Raw genomic sequence first — 20,925 nt, 5'->3', positions numbered from 1 at the left:
GTGTGTGTGTGTTCACTGCTGTGTGTGTGTGCACTTTGGATGGTTTAAATTCAGAGCACACATTCTGAGTATGGGTCACCATACTTGGCTGAATGTCACGTTACTTTTTTTTTTTTGATTATGGCAAATCTGCTGCTTCCACACAGAAATTCAGCTGGAATATTCCCATCAGTTTACAAGTGAAGATGAGCATCAAAGCTTCAGGAAGATTTCTGTAAAGTCTGAGTTTATTAAAGAGGAAAGAGAGGAGATGGGAGATCCAGAACCCTGCAGAATTAAATATGCTGAAGATACTAAAGAGCTAACAGGTTGGTGCTTATTCTTCATTCTTCATTAATAATGACAATGGTTCTAAGTAGATTTATATTGTGTTTGTTGTAATTGGAAATATATTTAGAGATATTCAATTATATTACTAAATCAAATACAGAACCCGCTGTTACATTAGGGTTTAACTTTGTGTCTTTTCACTTTTTAATGAGTTAATGACAAATAAATGCTTTTTGCTGTTATTTCAGAGTTGACTGAAGAAAATGAGGACAATGAAGAATTGAGAGAAGTTGAGGAGAAAATTCACTTAAAAACTGGAGAAAACCACTTGAGTAGCTGTGAAAGCAAACAGATAATATTAAAGAAAACAAGAGCCAATAAATCTTTCACCTGCACTCAGTGTGGAAAGAGCTGCAAATATAAACATATTCTTGATATTCAAATAAGACTTCATACCAGAGAGAAACCTTACAAGTGTTCACACTGTGACAAGAGACTCAATCAGTCTGGACACCTGAATAAACATAAAAGGATCCACACTGGAGAAAAACCATATGCATGTGATCAGTGCGGGAAGAGATTAACAACAAAAGGAAGTCTTTTGGTACATATGAGAGTTCATACTGGAGAGAAGCTGTTCACTTGTGGTCAGTGTGGAAAGAGTTTTTCAGGATCAGCAAACCTTAAGTTACACATGAACATCCACACTAGAGAGAAACTGTACACATGTGATCAATGCGGGAAGACATTTTTGAGTACTTCAGACCTGAAAACACACCTGAGAATTCATACAAAAGAGAATCCACATTCATGTCATTTGTGTGGAAAGAGTTTTTCACGTCTTCAATATTTGAAAATACATCAGAAAATACATACTGGTGTGAGAGAGTACATGTGCTTTGAGTGTGAAAAGACTTTTACTTCAGCGAGCGGTTTAAAACAGCACCATAGGATTCACACCGGAGAAAAACCTTACAAGTGTTCACACTGTGACAAGAGATTCTGTAAGACAGGAGACCTAAAAAGACATGAGAGGATTCACACTGGAGAGAAACCTTACAAGTGTTCACACTGTGACAAGAGATTCAATCAGTCAACATCTCTGAAAACACATGAGAGGATTCACACTGGAGAGAAACCGTATCAATGCACTGCATGTGGGAAGCATTTCAGTCAATATTCTGCCCTACACAGACATACAAAAAACAATCACATTAAGTAGATCATCTTCAGATCTTTCAGTCTGTTTCGCATCATTACAAAAAGATGACACAGTAATGCATCAAGCTATGAAATATCATCTGCATACATCTGTCATTACAAGTGACATGATGAAGAAACATTATCTAAAGTTTTCACAGTGAATAAAGTTAATCTTCATCTTCAGAACCAGCAGAATCAACTGATTGATTTAGATAAACTCAAAGATGGAGTTCCTCAACAAAGAATAATGTAAAAAATAAAATCCTTGTTTTTAATTTTTCTGCAAGATATAAATTATATCTCCTGTTGTTCACATAATGAATATGTGTCACTTGTAGTTTGCTTACTCTTCTGCTTTTCTTCATTAAAGTTTTTACAAACTGCTCTTGTTCAGGACGCCTTAGCCCCTTTTACACTCCACGTTGGACCCGGAAAATTGCCAGATCACCTTCTCTGTGAACGCAAACAGGATTGATCCCGGGTCGGAGAACTAGTAACATTGCTGGGTTCAGTCCTGGAATGAACTCGATGTGAACAAAAATAATGCCGTAAATGGTGTCGTAGTGATGATGCACATTAGCGTGCTAATCTTTTACCAGGTGTTTTGAAGGCTGATCAACTTTCGCAAGGATAAAAATATCCTTATGTCACGTGTCTTTACAGGACCTTTACGGGTTGTGTGTGTACGCACGCACATATTCCATGTAATCACTGGCAGTGTGAAAGGGGCAAAATGTAGCAACCCAGGAACAATTGCCGGGACACATTACCCGTGTATTTTCTGGAATGGCAGTGTGAAAGGGGCTTTTGTATTTTTATGTTATTTATTTATTTGAACAGGTACACTGTAAAATATACATTAACCTTAGAAAGGAGAGATGCATTATACCAGGTTGTAGCGCTTATGCTAATTTCCACCTGTAGTCCCTGGGCAGGCTGATGACAAATAGATACACATATTAATAATACATTTACCCCAAAACAGCATTAAAGTTACCAGACCCTTTTATTCCTCAACATTCATTAACAAATACACTCTCATGTATACATCAATTACAATGCATTATGTGAACATGTTTGTTTTAGAAGAAGCCATTTTTTGGCCTGATGTAAAAAAAAAGTGTAAAAATTTACGAATAAAAAACTCTATTGCCAACTTGTTCCACTGTCTGATGGCCATACTTAAGAAAGCTTAATTATGTTTTCAAAACTAAATATACTATGTTTTTTAAGAATATGACAGTGATGAAATAGCTGAAATTTGTTGTCATGAACTTTTATACAATGATTTCATGGGCCTTATTGCTGTTTTACATGCCTGTGACCAACTCATCATGCAATAATGAAAGTGCGGAATTTTCATCACATTTAATATAAATTAGATGCATCTATAGTCAGAAAGTTCAAAATATATCTAAAATGTACAATGTTAATTTTCAAAGTTTTAGCCATCTTTTAAATATGTTTTTTTTAGATGAAAAATTTGGGTCAAGAATGACTAATTTCAAATAAATCAAAGCAACTGAACAACATTCATTAGGAACACAGTGTCAATAATGTAAAATGATAGTTAAAGGCAGTTCATCATTGAATTCAGTGATGTCATCTCTGTTCAGTTAAATAGTGTTTGTGCATTTATTTGCAATCAAGTCAATGATATCGCTGTAGATGAAGTGACCCCAACTAAGCAAGCCAGAGGCGACAGCGGCAAGGAACCGAAACTCCATCGGTGACAGAATGGAGAAAAAAACCTTGGGAGAAACCAGGCTCAGTTGGGCTCAGTTCTCCTCTGACCAGACGAAACCAGTAGTTCAATTCCAGACTGCAGCAAAGTCAGATTGTGCAGAAGAATCATCTGTTTCCTGTGGTCTTGTCCTGGTGTTCCTCTGAGACAAGGTCTTTACAGGGGATCTGTATCTGGGCTCTAGTTGTCCTGGTCTCCGCTGTCTTTCAGGGCAGTAGAGGTCCTTTCTAGGTGCTGATCCACCATCTGGTCTGGATACGTACTGGATCCAGGCGACTGCAGTGACCCTCTGATCTGGACACAGACTGGATCTGGTGTCTACGGTGACCTCGGAACAAGAGAGAAACAGACTAATATTAGCGTAGATGCCATTCTTCTAATGATTTAGCAAGTACATCGGGTGTTATGTGAAGTGTTTCCGGTTCTGGTTTACCTAATTAATGCAGCCTAAAAATCCTTTAATGGATTTGGATATTAAAAGCATATTAGTATGTTATGTGTAAGACAGGTTAAAGAGATGGGTCTTTAATCTAGATTTAAACTGCAAGAGTGTGTCTGCCTCCCGAACAATGTTAGGTAGGTTATTCCAGAGTTTAGGCGCCAAATAGGAAAAGGATCTGCCGCCCGCAGTTGATTTTGATATTCTAGGTATTATCAAATTGCCTGAGTTTTGAGAACGTAGCGGACGTAGAGGAGTATAATGTAAAAGGAGCTCATTCAAATACTGAGGTGCTAAACCATTCAGGGCTTTATAAGTAATAAGCAATATTTTAAAATCTATACGATGTTTTATAGGGAGCCAGTGCAGTGTGGACAGGACCGGGCTAATATGGTCATACTTCCTGGTTCTAGTAAGAACTCTTGCTGCTGCATTTTGGACTAGCTGTAGTTTGTTTACCAAGCGTGCAGAACAACCACCCAATAAAGCATTACAATAATCTTACCTTGAAGTCATAAATGCATGGATTAACATTTCTGCATTTGACATTGAGAGCATAGGCCGTAAATTAGATATATTTTTGAGATGGAAAAATGCAGTTTTACAAATCAGAATCAGAATCAGAATCAGAATGAGCTTTATTGCCAGGTATGTACACATACGAGGAATTTGTTTTCGTGACAGAAGCTCCGCAGTACAACAGAATGACAGCGACAGAACATAAAACACATAATAAAAGAATAAAAAATACAAATAAGTAGATAGTGAATAACAATATACAAATGACAATTGTAGGCAAGTATATTACAAAATGAAGTTATGTATGTACATATATATTGTGTGCAAAATTTAAGTGTATACTAAGTATGTGTGTTAGATAAATAAAGTGTGTGTGTATATAAATATAAAGTGTAGTGTGTCCGCCGTTATTATAAGCTGTTCATAAGATGGATTGCCTGAGGGAAGAAACTGGTCCTGTGTCTGGTCGTTCTAGTGCTCAGTGCTCTGTAGCGTCGACCAGATGGACACAGTTCAAAGAGGGAGTGTGCTGGATGTGAGGGGTCCAGAGTGATTTTGACAGCCCTTTTTCTCACTCTGGATAAGTACAGTTCTTGAATAGATGGGAGGGTTGAACCGATGATTCGCTCAGCAGTCCGGACTACTCTCTGTAGTCTTCTGAGGTCAGATTTAGAAGCTGAGCTGAACCAGACAGTTACTGAAGTGCAGAGGATGGATTCAATGATGGTGGAGTAGAACTGTTTCAGCAGCTCCTGTGGCAGGTTAAACTTCCTCAGCTGGCGAAGGAAGTACAACCTCTGCTGGGCCTTTTTCACAATGGAGTCAATGTGAATGTCCCACTTCAGGTCCTGAGAGATGGTGGTTCCCAGGATCCTGAATGACTCCACTGCAGTCACAGTGCTGTTCATGATGGTGAGTGGGGAGAGTGCAGGGGGGTTTCTCCTGAAGTCCACGATCATCTCCACTGTTTTGAGGGTGTTAAGCTCCAGGTTGTTGAGACTGCACCAGACAGCCAGCTCTTTAACCTCTTGTCTGTAAGCAGACTCGTCACCGTCCTGAATGAGGCCGATGAGTGTGGTGTCATCTGCAAACTTCAGGAGCTTGACAGAGAGGTCCTTAGATGTGCAATCATTAGTGTACAGGGAGAAGAGCAGTGGGGAGAGAACGCACCCCTGGGGAGCTCCGGTGCTGATTGTACGGGTGCTGGATGTGTATTTTCCCAGCCTCACTAGCTGCTGCCTGTCTGTCAGGAAGCTGTTGATCCACTGACAGACTGAGGTGGGCACAGAGAGCTGATTTAGTTTGGGCAGGAGTAGGTTTGGGATGATCGTGTTGAAGGCCGAGCTGAAGTCCACAAACAGGATCCTCACATAAGTCCCCGGTCTGTCTAGGTGTTGCAGAACATAATGCAGTCCAATGTTTACTGCATCGTCCACAGACCTGTTTGCTCTGTAGGCAAACTGAAGAGGATCCAGCAAGGGCCCAGTGATGTCCTTCAGGTGGGCCAGCACCAGTTTTTCAAATGACTTCATGACTACAGACGTTAGAGCCACAGGCCTGTAGTCATTTAGTCCTGTAATTTTGGGTTTCTTAGGGATGGGGATGATGGTGGAACGTTTGAGGCATGAAGGGACTTCGCACAGCTCCAGCGATCTGTTGAAGATCTGTGTGAAGATGGGGGCCAGCTGGTCAGCACAGGATTTCAGACAGGCTGGTGTAACACAATCTGGGCCTGGTGCTTTTTTCCTTTTCTGCTTCCGGAAGACCTGGCGCACCGCATCCTCGCTGATCTGAATTGCAGGTGTGGGGGAGAGGGGGGATGCAGGAGGTGTGAATGGTGAGAGTGCTTGATTGGAGAGGTGTTCAGGATGGGTTGCAGGAGCTGTTAGTCGTGTGAACGGTAGTTTGGAGAGGCATTCAGGGCTGGTTGCAGGAGTTGTGAAGGGTGTGAATGGTTTTGTGGGGAGGCGTTCAGGGCAGGTGATGGGTGTTCTTTCAAACCTGCAGTAAAACTCGTTCAGATCGTCTGCCAGTCGTCGATTCTCTACGGTGCTGGGGGGTGGTGTCTTGTAATTGGTGATCTTCTTTAGACTTTTCCACACTGATGCGGAGTCGTTGGAAGTGAACTGAGTCCTTATTTTTTCAGAATAATTCCTCTTTGCCACTTTGATCTCCTTTTCCAATGTGTATTTAGCCTGTTTATACAAGACATTGTCCCCCTTCACGTAAGCATCTTCTTTGGCCTGACGGAGCTGTCTGAGTTTTGCAGTGAACCACGGTTTGTCATTATTGTAAATTAGTTGAGTCTTTGTAGGAATACACATATCCTCACAGAAACTGATATATGATGTTACGGTCTCTGTGAGTTCATCCAGATCGGTGGCAGAAGCTTCAAAAACACTCCAATCAGTGAGGTCAAAACTAGATTGTAAATCCTGCTCTGCTTCATTAGTCCATCTTTTTACAGTCCTTGATACAGGTTTAGCTGATTTTAGTTTCTGCCTGTAGGACGGTATTAGATGAACCAGAAGGTGATCAGAACGTCCCAAAGCTGCTCGTGGAACAGAGTGATATGCATCCTTTATTGTGGTGTAACAGTGATCCAATATATTACTGTCTCTTGTGGGACAAGTAACATGCTGTCTGTATTTTGGCAGTTCACGGGACAGATTGGCTTTATTAAAGTCCCCGAGAATGATTAAAACAGAGTCCGGGTGTTGTTGTTCTGTCTCTGTGATCTGATCAGCGAGTTTCTGTAAAGCTGAGCTCACATGCGCTTGGGGATGGATGTAAACACTGACCAGAATGAACGAGTGAAACTCCCGCGGCGAATAGAACGGCTTGCAGTTAATGAAGAGTGTTTCGAGATTTGAGCAGCACGTCTTCTTTAACACAGTTACATCTGTACACCACCGTTCATTGATGTAAAAGCATGTCCCGCCACCACGCGATTTCCCCGTTGATTCTGTGTCACGATCCGCTCTAAACAGCTGAAAGCCCGGCAGATGGAGCGCGCTGTCCGGTATGGTGTCATTCAGCCAGGTTTCCGTGAAACACAGAGCAGCAGAGTGTGTGAAATCCTTATTTGTCCGAGAAAGCAGAAGGAGTTCGTCCGTTTTGTTGGGTAGAGAGCGGAGATTTGCCAGATGGATGCTAGGCAACGGCGTTCGAAATCCGCGCTTCCTGAGTCTGACGAGCGCTCCCGCTCGCTTCCCCCGTCTGCGCGTCCTGAAGCGTTTGATCAGCGCCGCCGCTCCTCCGATAACAACGTTCAGTAAAACGTCTGAATAATTGAAATCCGGTAAAATATCCTGTGGTGTGTTCTGCCGAATGTTCAGCAGTTCTTCCCTGGTGAAACTGATGGCAGGAATATAACTAAAGACAGGACAAACTAACAAAAACACAAAAACATATGCGGAGCTCGTCACGGAGGCAGCCATCCTGTACCGGCGCCAGACGATTGTATGCAGTAAACCTGCAGTAAAACTCGTTCAGATCGTTTCTATGCAAATGCTAGAAACGTGGCTTTCTAAGGAAAGATTGCGATCAAATAGCACACCTAGGTTCCTAACTGATGACGAAGAATTGACAGAGCAACCATCAAGTCTTAGACAGTGTTCTAGGTTATTACAAGCAGAGTTTTACCGGCGTTTCATTCACAACTTCAGCAAACTAGCCGCGCCTCTGACCGCCTTGACCTCCGCCAAGACTGCGTTCAGGTGGTCAGACACAGCTGAGGCTGTGTTTGCTAAACTTAAGAGCTGTTTCATTTCAGCCCCAATTCTGATTATCCCTGACCCTACATGTCAGTTTGTGGTGGAGGTCGATGCGTCAGAGGTGGGGGTAGGAGCGGTGTTATCTCAACATTCTCCCTTAGACGACAAGGTCCACCCTTGCGCGTATTTTTCATATCGTTTATCTCCTGCAGAACGAAATTACAATATTGGTAACCGAGAATTGTTGGCAGTTAAGATGGCATTGGAGGAATGGCGAAACTGGTTAGAAGGATCGGGGGTTCCTTTTATAGTATGGACTGATCACAAGAATTTAGAATACATTACCACTGCCAAAAGGTTGAACTCCAGGCAGGCTCGGTGGGCACTTTTTTCCGACGTTTTGACTTTACTATTTCGTACCGCCCGGGTTCCAATAATAGACGATTCTTTGTCACGTATTTTTGACCATGTAAGTCTGTCCTCAGGGTTTCACCCCCAGAGCAATGGTCAAACCGAGAGAGCCAACCAAGATTTGGAAAGGGTGTTGCGATGTTTGGTCTCCAAGAATCCTTCCTCCTGGAGCCAAAAATTGTCTATGGTGGAGTACGCCCACAATACCTTACCAGTATCAGCTACGGGGCTATCTCCTTTTGAGTGTAGTGTAGGTTACCAGCCACCTATTTTTCCCAGTATGGAATCCGAGGTTTCGGTCCCCTCCGTTCACGCCTTCGTCCAGAGGTAATGTGTGTGAATAGAGTATTAGCAATGTAAGCGCAGTTAGCAGCAACCACGCTTGCTGATGCTAACGGGCTAAAAGCTAATAGCGGACCCAGGAGATCAAAATAAAACTAGTGATAGCGAGGCGCTCTGATTGTTTTTGTTGTAGAATACAATAGAGGATATATTCACACATTATATAAACGGAAACGATGATGTATAAAATAGATTTTTAAGTTAAAAATAGTCAATGAAAAGAATATAGTGACGGAGCTCAAACGCTTAATTACTCAATTACTCAAAATATTGCTTATTATTTATAAAGCCCTGAATGGTTTAGCACCTCAGTATTTGAATTAGGTCCTTTTACATTATACTCCTCTACGTCCGCTACGTACTCAAAACTCAGGAAATGTGATAATACCTAGAATATCAAAATCAACTGCGGGCGGCAGATCCTTTTCCTATTTGGCGCCTAAACTCTGGAATAACCTACCTAACATTGTTCTGGAGGCAGACACACTCTTGCAGTTTAAATCTAGATTAAAGACCCATCTCTTTAACCTGGCATACACATAACATACTAATATGCTTTTAATATCCAAATCCGTTAAAGGATTTTTAGGCTGCATTAATTAGGTAAACCAGAACCGGAAACACTTCACATAACACCCGATGTACTTGCTACATCATTAGAAGAATGACATCTACGTTAATATTTGTCTGTTTTTCTCTTGTTCCGAGGTCACCGTGGCCACCAGATCCAGTCTGTATCCAGATCAGAGGGTCACTGCAGTCACCCGGATCCAGTACGTATCCAGACCAGATGGTGGATCAGCACCTAGAAAGGACCTCTACATCCCTGAAAGACAGCGGAGACCAGGACAACTAGAGCCCAGATACAGATCCCCTGTAAATACCTTGTCTCAGAGGAGCACCAGGACAAGACCACAGGAAACACACAATCTGACACAATCTGCACAATCTGACTTTGCTGCAACTTGGAATTGAACTACTGGTTTCGTCTGGTCAGAAGAGAACTGGCCCCCCAACTGAGCCTGGTTTTTCCCAAGGTTTTTTTCTCCATTCTGTCACCGATGGAGTTTCGGTTCCTTGCCGCTGTCGCCTCTGGCTTGCTTAGTTGGGGTCACTTCATCTACAGTGATATCATTGACTTGATTGCAAATTAATGCACAGACACTATTTAAACTGAACAGAGATGACATAACTGAATTCAATAATGAACTGCCTTAAACTATCATTTTGCATTATTGAGACAATGTTTTTCAAATTAATGTTGTTCAGTTGCTTTGACGCAATGTATTTAGTTTAAAGCGCTATATAAATAAAGGTGACTTTGACTTTAAAGTCAGGCACGTCAGCGGGCAGCCTCATGTTATTGTAGCAGTGGAAAGTGCTGCTGCACATGAGAAGGACCCCAAGCCAAAACTTTTGAAAGATTCAACAACAGTCCTTTGGAGATAAAGGTAGTCAGAGAATCTCATTCTGGAAATGGGGTGGAGAAGTTGGCAGCTTTCACCTGGACAAGACCACAGGAACTGCAAACTATAAATAAAACATGGTAAAACAAAGTGCTTCAGCCAGAAATAAAAGCTTTGTCAAACAGGTTTTTAATCTTGACTTAAAAATGAACACAGAGGGAGCTAATCGAATAGAAGAGGGCAACTCATTCCAAAGTCTTGGGGCGATAGATGAAAACGCACGATCGCCCCTGGACTTCAGCCTCGTCTTTGGTGTAAACAATAGTCTCTGGTTTGATGACCGGAGAGATCTTGTTTCACTGCGTTCAATTAAAAGTTCAGATATATATGAAGGGGCCATACCATGTAGTGACTTAAACACGATTAATACAATTTTAAAATCAACTCTATAGTGTACAGGCAGCCAGTGTAAAGACTGTAAAACTGGAGTGATATGATCCCGCTTACGAGACCTGGTCAGAAATCTTGCTGCTGCGTTCTGAACCAGCTGTAAACGAGAAAGAGCTATTTGACTATTTCCAGCATACAGTGAGTTGCAGTAATCCAATCTGGAGGTAATGAAAGCATGTATCACTTTTTCAAGGTTTTTAAAAGATAGGAAAGATTTTACTTTAGCAAGAAGCCGCAGTTGGAAAAAGGAAGATTTAACCACAGTATTAATCTGTCTATCAAATTTCATTTGCTCATCAAATACAACACCCACATTTTTTACATGTTGCTTAACATACGGTTATAACTCACCCAAATTTGGAATTGTAGAAGTCACAGAAACAGAGGGTTTAAAAACAATCAATTCTGTTTTGCTCTCATTGAAATTTAAAAAGTTTAGAGACAACCATTTCTTTACATCACTCAAACAAAGCAATAGTGCAATCAGTCCATCCAGTGCATTCCATTTTAGAGGCAGATAAACTTGTGTATCGTCCGCATAGCAATGGAATGATAGCCCATACTTTTTGAAGATAGAGCCAAGAGGGAGCATATAGAGAGAGAAAAGAAAGGGAGCTAAAATTGATCCTTGAGGAACTCCACTGGTTATCGCAGCTTTACTTGAGGTATGATCTCCTAACTTCACTGAAAAGGTCCTATTTGTCAGATAGGATCTAAACCACTGCAGGGCACTGCCAGTAATGCCAGCACAATATTCCAGTCGATCGAGAAGTACAGCGCGATTGACAGTATCAAATGCAGTGGTGAGATCTAAAAGGAGTAAAACCGCATAGTTGCCTGAGTCACATGTTAACAGTATATCATTTGAAACTTTCAGCAGAGCAGTCTCAGTAGAGTGATGTTTTCTAAACCCAGAATTGAAAACCTTGAAGATCAAATTTTCAGCCATAAAAGATTGTATTTGATCAAGAACTGATTTCTCAATAATTTTTTAAATGAAAGACAAATTAGAGATGGGCCTAAAATTTGTCAGAATAGTAGGATCCATACCCTGTTTTTTAAGCAGAGACAGTTGCATGTTTAAGCGACTCTGGAAAAGTACCTGTTTGTAAACAGCGATTTATCAAAGACAGAGGATTTTGAACAACCACATCTATAACTTGCTTAAAGAAGAGAGGGGGCATTACATCAGTTGGGGAACCAGATGCTTTCATGTGATCCACTATTTCTATCAGATGGTTATCTGTAACAGGAGTAAAACAACTAAAAACAGCAGTACATCTAGAGAGAGTTGAAGGGTCAGATGAAACTGGGTTTAGCCCCATTCTTAAGCCATGTGTCTTCTGTACAAAGAAACAAAGAAAGTCTTCACAGGAAACTAATGACACTTCTATATCAAGACCAGTGGAGGGGTTGATGGTGGAATTTATAACATTAAACAGAGTTTTTGGTTTATGACAATTCTTGTTTATAATGTCAGTGAAATAAATTGATCTCGCCGTTTTCACTGCTTTCTGATATTGAGTTAGTGAGTCTCTGAACATTTGCATTGAAACCTGAAGTCTGTCCTTCCTCCATTTTCTTTCAAATCTTCTGCAAATACGCCTAAGAGTGCGAGTTGTGTCATTAAGCCAAGGCTCAGATTTCGGTTTATGGAGACCAGGTGCCACTTGGTCTAGAGCATGAACACAGGTGAAGTTAAAACTGGGAAGTAGTTCTTCAGCACTTGCATCGGTGTTTAGAACGTCACTTTGTAGCAAACCTTCACTAAAGGCTGAGCGAAAAGCTTCCCTGGTAGCTGATGTGATAAGCCGCGACTGGCGAGCCGAATACATCGGCGTAACAGTTTTGTTAAAAGATGGAATCATAAACATAATAGTCTTGTGGTCAGAGAAACCATTTTCACACACCTCTAGTTCATTCAGAGAGCAGCCATAAGTTAGCACTAAATCCAGTGTATGGCCATGCTGATGAGTGGGTACATTGATCTGAAGCATCAGATCAAATGCATTTGGCAGATTGATAAATTCCTTTGCTAAGGAATCTGCTGCACAACAGACATGAACATTAAAGTCCCCAACAATCATTAGTTTGTCATATTTTGCAATGAAATCTCCCAAAAAGTCAGCAAAATCCTTCAGAAAATTTGAATTAGGTTTTGGGGGACGATAAATCAGTGCAAACAGAACAGGGTCGCATAGCTCCAGAGTAAACAACTGTAGCTCAAAGCTTTGGTATTCCTTTGAAACTACGGGACGGCAGGAAAAAATGTCTTTATAAATAGAGGCCAGACCACCACCTCGTCCCGTTGTACGCGGTGAATTTAAAAACAGAGAGTTTGACGGAACCATTTCAGAAAAGGCACTAATATCCCCCGGAGTAATCCATGTTTCAGTCAAAAAGAGAAGGTCTAGGTGGCGAGCAGAGAAAAAGTCATTTATAATGAAAGTCTTGTTTACTACCGACCTGGCGTTAATCAAAGCCATTCTGAGCAGCGCTGGAAGTTCAGGAGAGGCCGCAGGTTGTTTCGCCCTAGGCAGCAGCCGAAGATTCCCCTGACACACTCCTCCCCGCGCAGTGCGAGGCGCGCAAAAAACCGGGAGCGGCTCCAGCGAGGTGGGAAACACGGGAACAATCCAACCATGCACTGGCTCCAGAGAACGCCAGCGCGGGTAACATATCCCGAAGTCCTTCATAAAGCTCCCTGGGGAAGAAGGCGACTCCCGATGGAGTCGCAGGTAGCATTTTAGCTTAACAGCTAGGCCACCTTGTCATCCACGTCGTCTCTTTCGCCTTCTGCCCGGCAGGGAGCAAGGCCAGTGGCGTATACAGTCCGGAATTGACTTCAGAAAGGGAGGTGGAGCACCATGAAAACTGATGAGTTGTTTATATGAAATTTCTTCCAACTTTAAAGGGTGAATCGGTCATATGTTAAAACTGGTGAAGCACACTGTGTTAAACACTAAATAAATGAGCTTAAAACAAACAAACTCAGGACTATGCTGAGCGATAGACGGCATGCAAACCACAACGGCGCCATCTTCCCAGATCATGTCATAGGGGTTAAATTCCTAAAAACCAAATAAAATAAAATTGAGAAGATAAATCATCCAACGAGATTCCATCAGTGATACGCACTGAAAGAAGATGTTCTTAATCTGGTTCCACAAGTGATGTCAGTAAAGTTCATGACTAGGATTCTCTTCATGAATAGGGCTTGGGCATCGTGACGTCATTACTTGGCATGGCCACCACGTTGATAGCGTCCTTTACTGCTACTCGGTCTACTGCGCAGTGTTTAGACATACTCCCTCTCATTCGTGTCTTAATTTGATTAATTAAAAATCTATTTCAACCATGGTAAACCGTTGCTGTATTGTGGGGTGTAATAGCGCAACACATAATCGCCATGGGGAAAATAAAATGAGAATGGATTAACTTTACACCGCTTTCCTGCTTGGAGGCGCGATCACAGAGAACATAACATCTGAATACTAATTTATATAGCTTAAGTCAACATTGAAAATAAGGGAAATTTCTTGGGTTACACATCCAAAATACGGGAAGTTTCAACATTCATCTTTTTGTTGCTATCCCTCTGCTGACAGCAAAAACAAAACTGCTGCATTAACTAACGTTAAGCGATTTGTGAAGCTAGGTCTAACGTGACTTTAGTTGCAGATTTGCGTGAAATTGTGCTCTCACAACAACCAAGCTATCTTAAAAAGCCCAACCTTACGCTAAAGGTTGCTTTCAAGTGAGCAAAACAATGCTTTGAAAACAGCTGTTTCGCTGGAAGGGCAAGGGGTAGCAACAGGACAACAACACAGAGACTGACAGGTCCGATCGAAGGGCTAACGGGATATTTTACAGGAAAATACTAAAACGGGAAGACAGTGGGAAAAGAGCTCAAATACGTGAGAACCCCGGATAAAAACGGGAGGGTTGACAGCTTCTAACTACACTTTTGTTAAAAGTACATGTGTGAATGGATGTTAGCGCTAACGTTTACCAAACAGCAAGGTGTAGCGCAGCTTACCTTTGTCCAGATTACTGTAACGTATACTGTTTGCCGGTTTTATGATCTCCAACTCCTGAACATATCCATTTGTGAACTGTACATGAGACTCCAATGACTTGTAGCTTCGGAACTGTTCTGAAGTGTAGGCGCTCACAAAACAAACAATGTAGCCGAGGATATCTGTAATGCAAAAGTGTGGCAGCAAGTAATCGTCGGTGCTCCACTCTTTGTTGGGAATTTCATATGGATCCAAACCGTTAATAGTGCTGATTTTGTGCACATACCGGTCCCTGACATCCCTATTTTGTGTATCCCTTTAAATCCCACAACCTTTTCGCGAGAGGATGTACCATCCTCTCTCTTTCTCCCAACTCTGCATCATTCTTGCTGAATGTTTACATTCGCGAAGCTACCAGCCGGACCGCCACGTCCCAGAATGCAACGCGGCGCCCAAGCCCTATTATCCAGAAAGCAGTTGACAAAATGTATCAGGAAGTCTTTTTATTTTTGACTGAGCAGTAAACCAAGCCTTTTTCAATCTGCCCTAGCTTTATATATATATATATATATATATATATATATATATATATATATATATATATATATATATATACACACACACACATCGTTGATGTGTTTTGTTTTATTATTTGTATTTGAATATATCTGCACATTTCTGATTTTAGCGTGTGAATGGGGACTTTTATTTTGGAGGGGAGATATGACATCATAAGACTGTGCCTCCTCCTGCTCTGTTCTGGCTGAAGAAAAGGTTTGTGTTTTTGAAGTGTTCCAAACTGTTCAGGATATTTTATGCTTCTAATGAGAACTCTTAAATTAATGTTTTATTACATGTAACATTGCAATGCTTAGTATGAAATTTTGTAGTTTATTATTAATTATTTGTTTTGAGCAAAGTGCAATTGCACAGGAATAACACATTTAGATTTATTTTCTTTCTGTTAATTATTCTCCTCTTGTCCAAACTCACAGATAATCATCCACATGACACACTATTATAAAGATGTCGTTTATTAAAGAGGAGAGTGAAGACATTAGGATTACAGAAGTGTTCAGTATCAAACATGAAGATACTGAGGAACAAACAGGTTTGTGTCTTTCTCAAAGCTTAACTCATTTGATTCTTATTCACAGTACAGCTTGACAGGAATTAATGATGTTTCTGAAGAATGTCATATGATTTCCAAATAATGGCTTTTTTTGACCTGGAGTCTAGGCTAAAGGGATAGTTCACCCCAAAATGAATGTTAACCCTTAATTTACTCACCATCAAGCTGTCCTATGTTTATATGACTTTCTTCTATCAGACGAACACATTCAGAGTTATTTAAAAAATATATATCCTGGTTTTTGCTAGCTTTATAATGGAAGTGAATAGGGGGTGAGATTTTGATGGTTATTCACATTTGACATACGCTAACTTCTGTGATGTAGTGTAGTGCACACTCCTGTGATGTACTATGCATTATAATCACATGAGCTGCACAGCACATAGGAGTGTGCACTACGTCACGAATATTAACACAAGTCAAATGTGTATCCGCATGGCTCCAGAAGCTAGTTGTTTTGTTTATTGAGTTTTAAATAAAGATATTTGTCTTACACACTTTTATTAACCTCTTGGAGCTGTGTGAAGTGCGTTTTATGATGTTGGATGATTTTTAAGCTTAAAAATTTCATTCACTACAATTATAATGCTTGAGGGTGCAGGGAATTTTTATAAAATACTCTTCACGCTTTATATGTTACCCTTGGGAGATATCATCAGGAAACATGGTGTTAGCTTTCACTGTTATGCTGATGATACGCAGCTCTATATTTCCTCGCGGCCCGGTGAAACACACCAATTTGAAAAACTAATGGAATGCATAGTCGATATAAAAAACTGGATGACGAGTAATTTCTTACTGCTAAATTCAGAAAAAACAGAGGTGTTAATTATAGGACCTAAAAACTCTGCTTGTAATAACCTAGAACACTGTCTAAGACTTGATGGTTGCTCTGTCAATTCTTCGTCATCAGTTAGGAACCTAGGTGTGCTACTTGATCGCAATCTTTCCTTAGAAAGCCACGTTTCTAGCATTTGTAAAACTGCATTTTTCCATCTCAAAAATATATCTAAATTACGGCCTATGCTCTCAATGTCAAATGCAGAAATGTTAATCCATGCATTTATGACTTCAAGGTTAGACTATTGTAATGCTTTATTGGGTGGTTGTTCTGCACGCTTGGTAAACAAACTACAGCTAGTCCAAAATGCAGCAGCAAGAGTTCTTACTAGAACCAGGAAGTATGACCATATTAGCCCGGTCCTGTCCACACTGCACTGGCTCCCTATCAAACATCCTATAGATTTTAAAATATTGCTTATTACTTATAAAGCCCTGAATGGTTTAGCACCTCAGTGTTTGAATGAGCTCCTTTTACATTATACTCCTCTACGTCCGCTACGTTCTCAAAACTCAGGCAATTTGATAATACCTAGAATATCAAAATCAACTGCGGGCGGCAGATCCTTTTCCTATTTGGCGCCTAAACTCTGGAATAACCTACCTAACATTGTTCGGGAGGCAGACACACTCTTGCAGTTTAAATCTAGATTAAAGACCCATCTCTTTAACCTGGCATACAGATAACATACTAATATGCTTTTAATATCCAAATCCGTTAAAGGATTTTTAGGCTGCATTAATAAGGTGAACCGGAAACACTTCACATAACACCCGATGTACTTGCTGCATCATTAGAAGAATGGCATCTACGCTAATATTAGTCTGTTTCTCTCTTGTTCCGAGGTCACCGTGGCCACCAGATCCAGTCTGTGTCCAGATCAGAGGGTCACTGCAGTCACCCGGATCCAGTACGTATCCAGACCAGATGGTGGATCAGCACCTAGAAAGGACCTCTACTGCCCTGAAAGACAGCGGAGACCAGGACAACTGAAGCCCCAGATACAGATCCCCTGTAAAGACCTTGTCTCAGAGGAGCACCAGGACAAGACCACAGGAAACAGATGATTCTTCTGCACAATCTGACTTTGCTGCAGTCTGGAATTGAACTACTGGTTTCGTCTGGTCAGAGGAGAACTGACCCCAACTGAGCCTGGTTTCTCCCAAGGTTTTTTTCTCCATTCTGTCACCGATGGAGTTTCGGTTCCTTGCTGCTGTCACCTCTGGCTTGCTTAGTTGGGGTCACTTCATCTACAGAGATATCATTGACTTGATTGCAAATAAATGCACAGACACTATTTAAACTGAACAGAGATGACATCACTGAATTCAATGATGAACTGCCTTTAACTATCATTTTGCATTATTGAGACACTGTTTTCCTAATGAATGTTGTTCAGTGCTTTGACGCAATGTATTTTGTTTAAAGCACTATATAAATAAAGGTGATTGATTGATAAATAACTCTGATTGTGTTCGTCTGAAAGAAGTTGAGGGTGAGTAAATCTTGGGGTAATTCTCGTTTGAGGTTAACTAACCTTTTAACTTGTATTTGTCTCTATTCACCTTAGACCTGAAGGTGCTGAAAGAGGAGGGTCAAGAACTGAATCAAAATGAAGAGAAGTACCTGAATGAGGAAAATCCAGACTTCAAAACGGAAGAAAAATATCTTAGCTGCTCACAGACTGAAGAGGTTTCCACACGAATAAGAGCCAAGAAGACAGGAACTAGAGGTATCTCCTGCAAACACTGTGGAGAATCTTTACTCAAAACTAAACCCTTAAAAGACACATGGGAATTCACACTGAAGAGAAACCTTCCATCTGCAAACACTGTGGAAAGAGTTTTACTCATTAAGGAAACCTTAAAAAGCACATACAAACTCAGACTGGAGAGAAGCCTTATGCATGCACTCAGTGTGGAAAGAGTTTTTATTGAAAAAGGAAGTATTAAAGTGTGTCAGTGGTGTATAAAGCACCTGAAAGTCATACTCAAGCAAAAGTACAGAGATCTTACCAGAAAATTACTTTGGCAGACGTTAAAGTCACCTTCAGAATATTACTTGAGTAAAAGTATTAAAGTATGTGATATTTATTATACTTAAGAAAAGTATTTTTAAAATCTCAAATGTACTTAATTATTGAAAGTTAAAGTACAAGTAAATGCAAAATGTAAAATTTCATACACAGCGTGAGTAGCAAGATAATGTTCAGTTTTAAGTTTTGTTCAATTTTGTATTTTTGGGTAAGAATAAGGAGCACCTCATCCAGTACATGGTGTCTTTTATTCCTTATTTTTATGCCAAGAAAACATTTCTGGAATCTGCTTCTGAAACAGCATTTAGATGTATTTACAAATTTTATGTATCTCAGAGGGGACATGGATGCATTTATACTGCAGTTTTTAAAATTAAAAGGTTAAATACTGTTATTTTAAATGATTTAAGACATGAAAAAAGTCTCAATTTAAACGCCAGTATATGGCAGCAAATGACAGTTATATGGCAGTTAATGAGTGAGTCATTGCGTCAACGGCTGATTTATTAAGGAATAAAGCATTTGACTGTTGTTAATAAGTGAATCACTGAATCCTTTATTCAACCTATTTGTTCAAAATGTTGATTCATTCATTAAGTAAACTTTTACTCAAAAAAGATGCAAAACAGTGCTGTGATCTTTAATTTGGAACTATTTTTATTGGCAAAATTGACAAAAACTAGAAATGTAAGTCACTCTTATTGCTAACTTTAAAGTCGGCATGAAATCAAATTTGACAAATCTTCTTTTTATATGTAATATTGTAGTGTTTATTATAAATGATTTATCTGTGTACTTCATTATTTTTTTTAAAATTCATGTACCCTTATAATCTTTAATCAAATACATTACCCTACCATCCCCCCTCGAAACGACCTCTCTTCTCTTTCGGTCACGTGCCATGGCGAAAGGGTGCGGCCAGAGCCAGAGAAACTCTCGAGGGTGAACTTGACCGACAACTTCACTCGACTGGTTTGCAGGAGGCTCGTATAAATATGGGCTGATTCTTGCCTGAAAATTTAGCTCCTCGTCCTCATTCTCGTCGCCAGGCTCCTCAATAAAAAATCCTTCATGGGAGGGTAACGGTGGAGAGAAATCCTCCACAACTGAATGTAAACTAGCATTCAAATCTGCCTTCATTTTGTTTGCAACGCCCAACCTCCAACGATCCAATCAATTCCCCGATGGACGAAACCAAGCCCCGCCCTACATTTTTTTATAATTTCAGAAGCCGTTAAACTCGGATATACGTCACAGCAAGGAAAAAATGACAATCTCAACTTCCGTTTCATGCCGACTTTAACTGTTTATTATTACATTTGTTATCACGCTGATATCTGCAGAAAAACGTGATATACTCTTTCCGTGATATAGATGAATAATTGAATTATATAAATATGAAAAGCATACAGTAGCATTTTTGCCTGTCTACAATTTAGAATGCCTTGAATTTACAATTTTAATGGACTAATAGATCTACCTGATAATGTCAGATGGCACATCATTACAACAACACTAACTATATTATAACAGACGGTATACTGTATATCACTGTCAGATTTTATTTTTTTTTGCTCTTGGTACATGCATGCATACATACAACTACAGACATATTCAACATGAGAACAGGGAGACAATAATTAGAGATGGAGAATGAATTAAAGAAATAAATTACAGAACACTGGTAATAATTCGTGTGTTAGCTGTTTAAGATGGAGATGGCATGGGGGGGGGGGTTATGCCTAGATGTTCTGGCGCACAGACATTATAGAAACCAGACAGTTATAGAAGACCACAGAAATGACACAATAACAGCTGTATAAAACGGTGTCATCTGCACCTGTGGCAGGTTGAACTTTTTTTTTTGTTGTCAAAGGAAGTTCAACCTCTGCTGAGCCTTTTTTCACTATGGTGTCAATGTGAGTGCCCCACTTCAGTCCTGAGGGAGGGGGTTGAATGACTTCTGTCCATGATGGTGAGTCTTCCATCATTTCAACAGTTTTGAGCATGTTGAGCTCCAGATTTTTGGGGACTGCACCAGAAAGCCAGCTGCTCAACCTCTTGTCTGTAACCAGAAAACCTCTTGTCTGAAAGCAGTCATTTCCCACAATTCCTCCTCCTGCTCGGCCTGCTCATTGTCACCAATCATTCAGTCACGATTACCAGCGGGTCTCATTCCACCTGCACTGGTTAAAAAGACTACACACACACACACAACACACAACAGACCGTCACAGATTTTGGCTTGAATTGTTACTCACCTGACATCTACTTACCGGTTGTTTGTTTGCACGCCCAAGTCTCTCCTATCTCCGATCCAGGTTCGTTATCTCCAGTCAGCTCTGTGTCTCCATCTCCAAGTTTCGTGTGCTCTTCCAACAAGGAAGGAAAGGAAAGC

General features: G+C 40.5%; 2 protein-coding genes across 3 annotated transcripts in view; both read left to right on the top strand.

The window, feature by feature from the left end:
* LOC113067371 (zinc finger protein 239-like) overlaps window positions 1-2,623 on the top strand; it is a 42,147-nt gene extending 39,524 nt beyond the window's left edge. For both annotated transcript variants that reach the window (XM_026239742.1, XM_026239743.1), the window contains exons 6-7: window positions 147-308; window positions 519-2,623. In XM_026239742.1, the coding sequence (XP_026095527.1) occupies window positions 147-308; window positions 519-1,492 (1,136 nt within the window). In that variant the 3' untranslated portion in view covers window positions 1,493-2,623. The remainder of the gene's footprint in view (window positions 1-146; window positions 309-518) is intronic.
* A 12,593-nt stretch (window positions 2,624-15,216) lies between these two features.
* LOC113067602 (zinc finger protein 239-like) overlaps window positions 15,217-20,925 on the top strand; it is a 262,749-nt gene continuing 257,040 nt past the window's right edge. Inside the window, exons 1-2 of the mRNA XM_026239961.1 lie at window positions 15,217-15,293; window positions 15,515-15,630. Of these exons, the coding sequence (XP_026095746.1) occupies window positions 15,546-15,630 (85 nt within the window). The 5' untranslated portion in view covers window positions 15,217-15,293; window positions 15,515-15,545. The remainder of the gene's footprint in view (window positions 15,294-15,514; window positions 15,631-20,925) is intronic.

The sequence above is a fragment of the Carassius auratus genome, linkage group LG28B (genome assembly GCF_003368295.1).
Source record: "Carassius auratus strain Wakin linkage group LG28B, ASM336829v1, whole genome shotgun sequence".
Lineage (NCBI taxonomy): Eukaryota > Metazoa > Chordata > Actinopteri > Cypriniformes > Cyprinidae > Carassius > Carassius auratus.
This window is presented reverse-complemented; position numbering and strand designations above follow the sequence as displayed.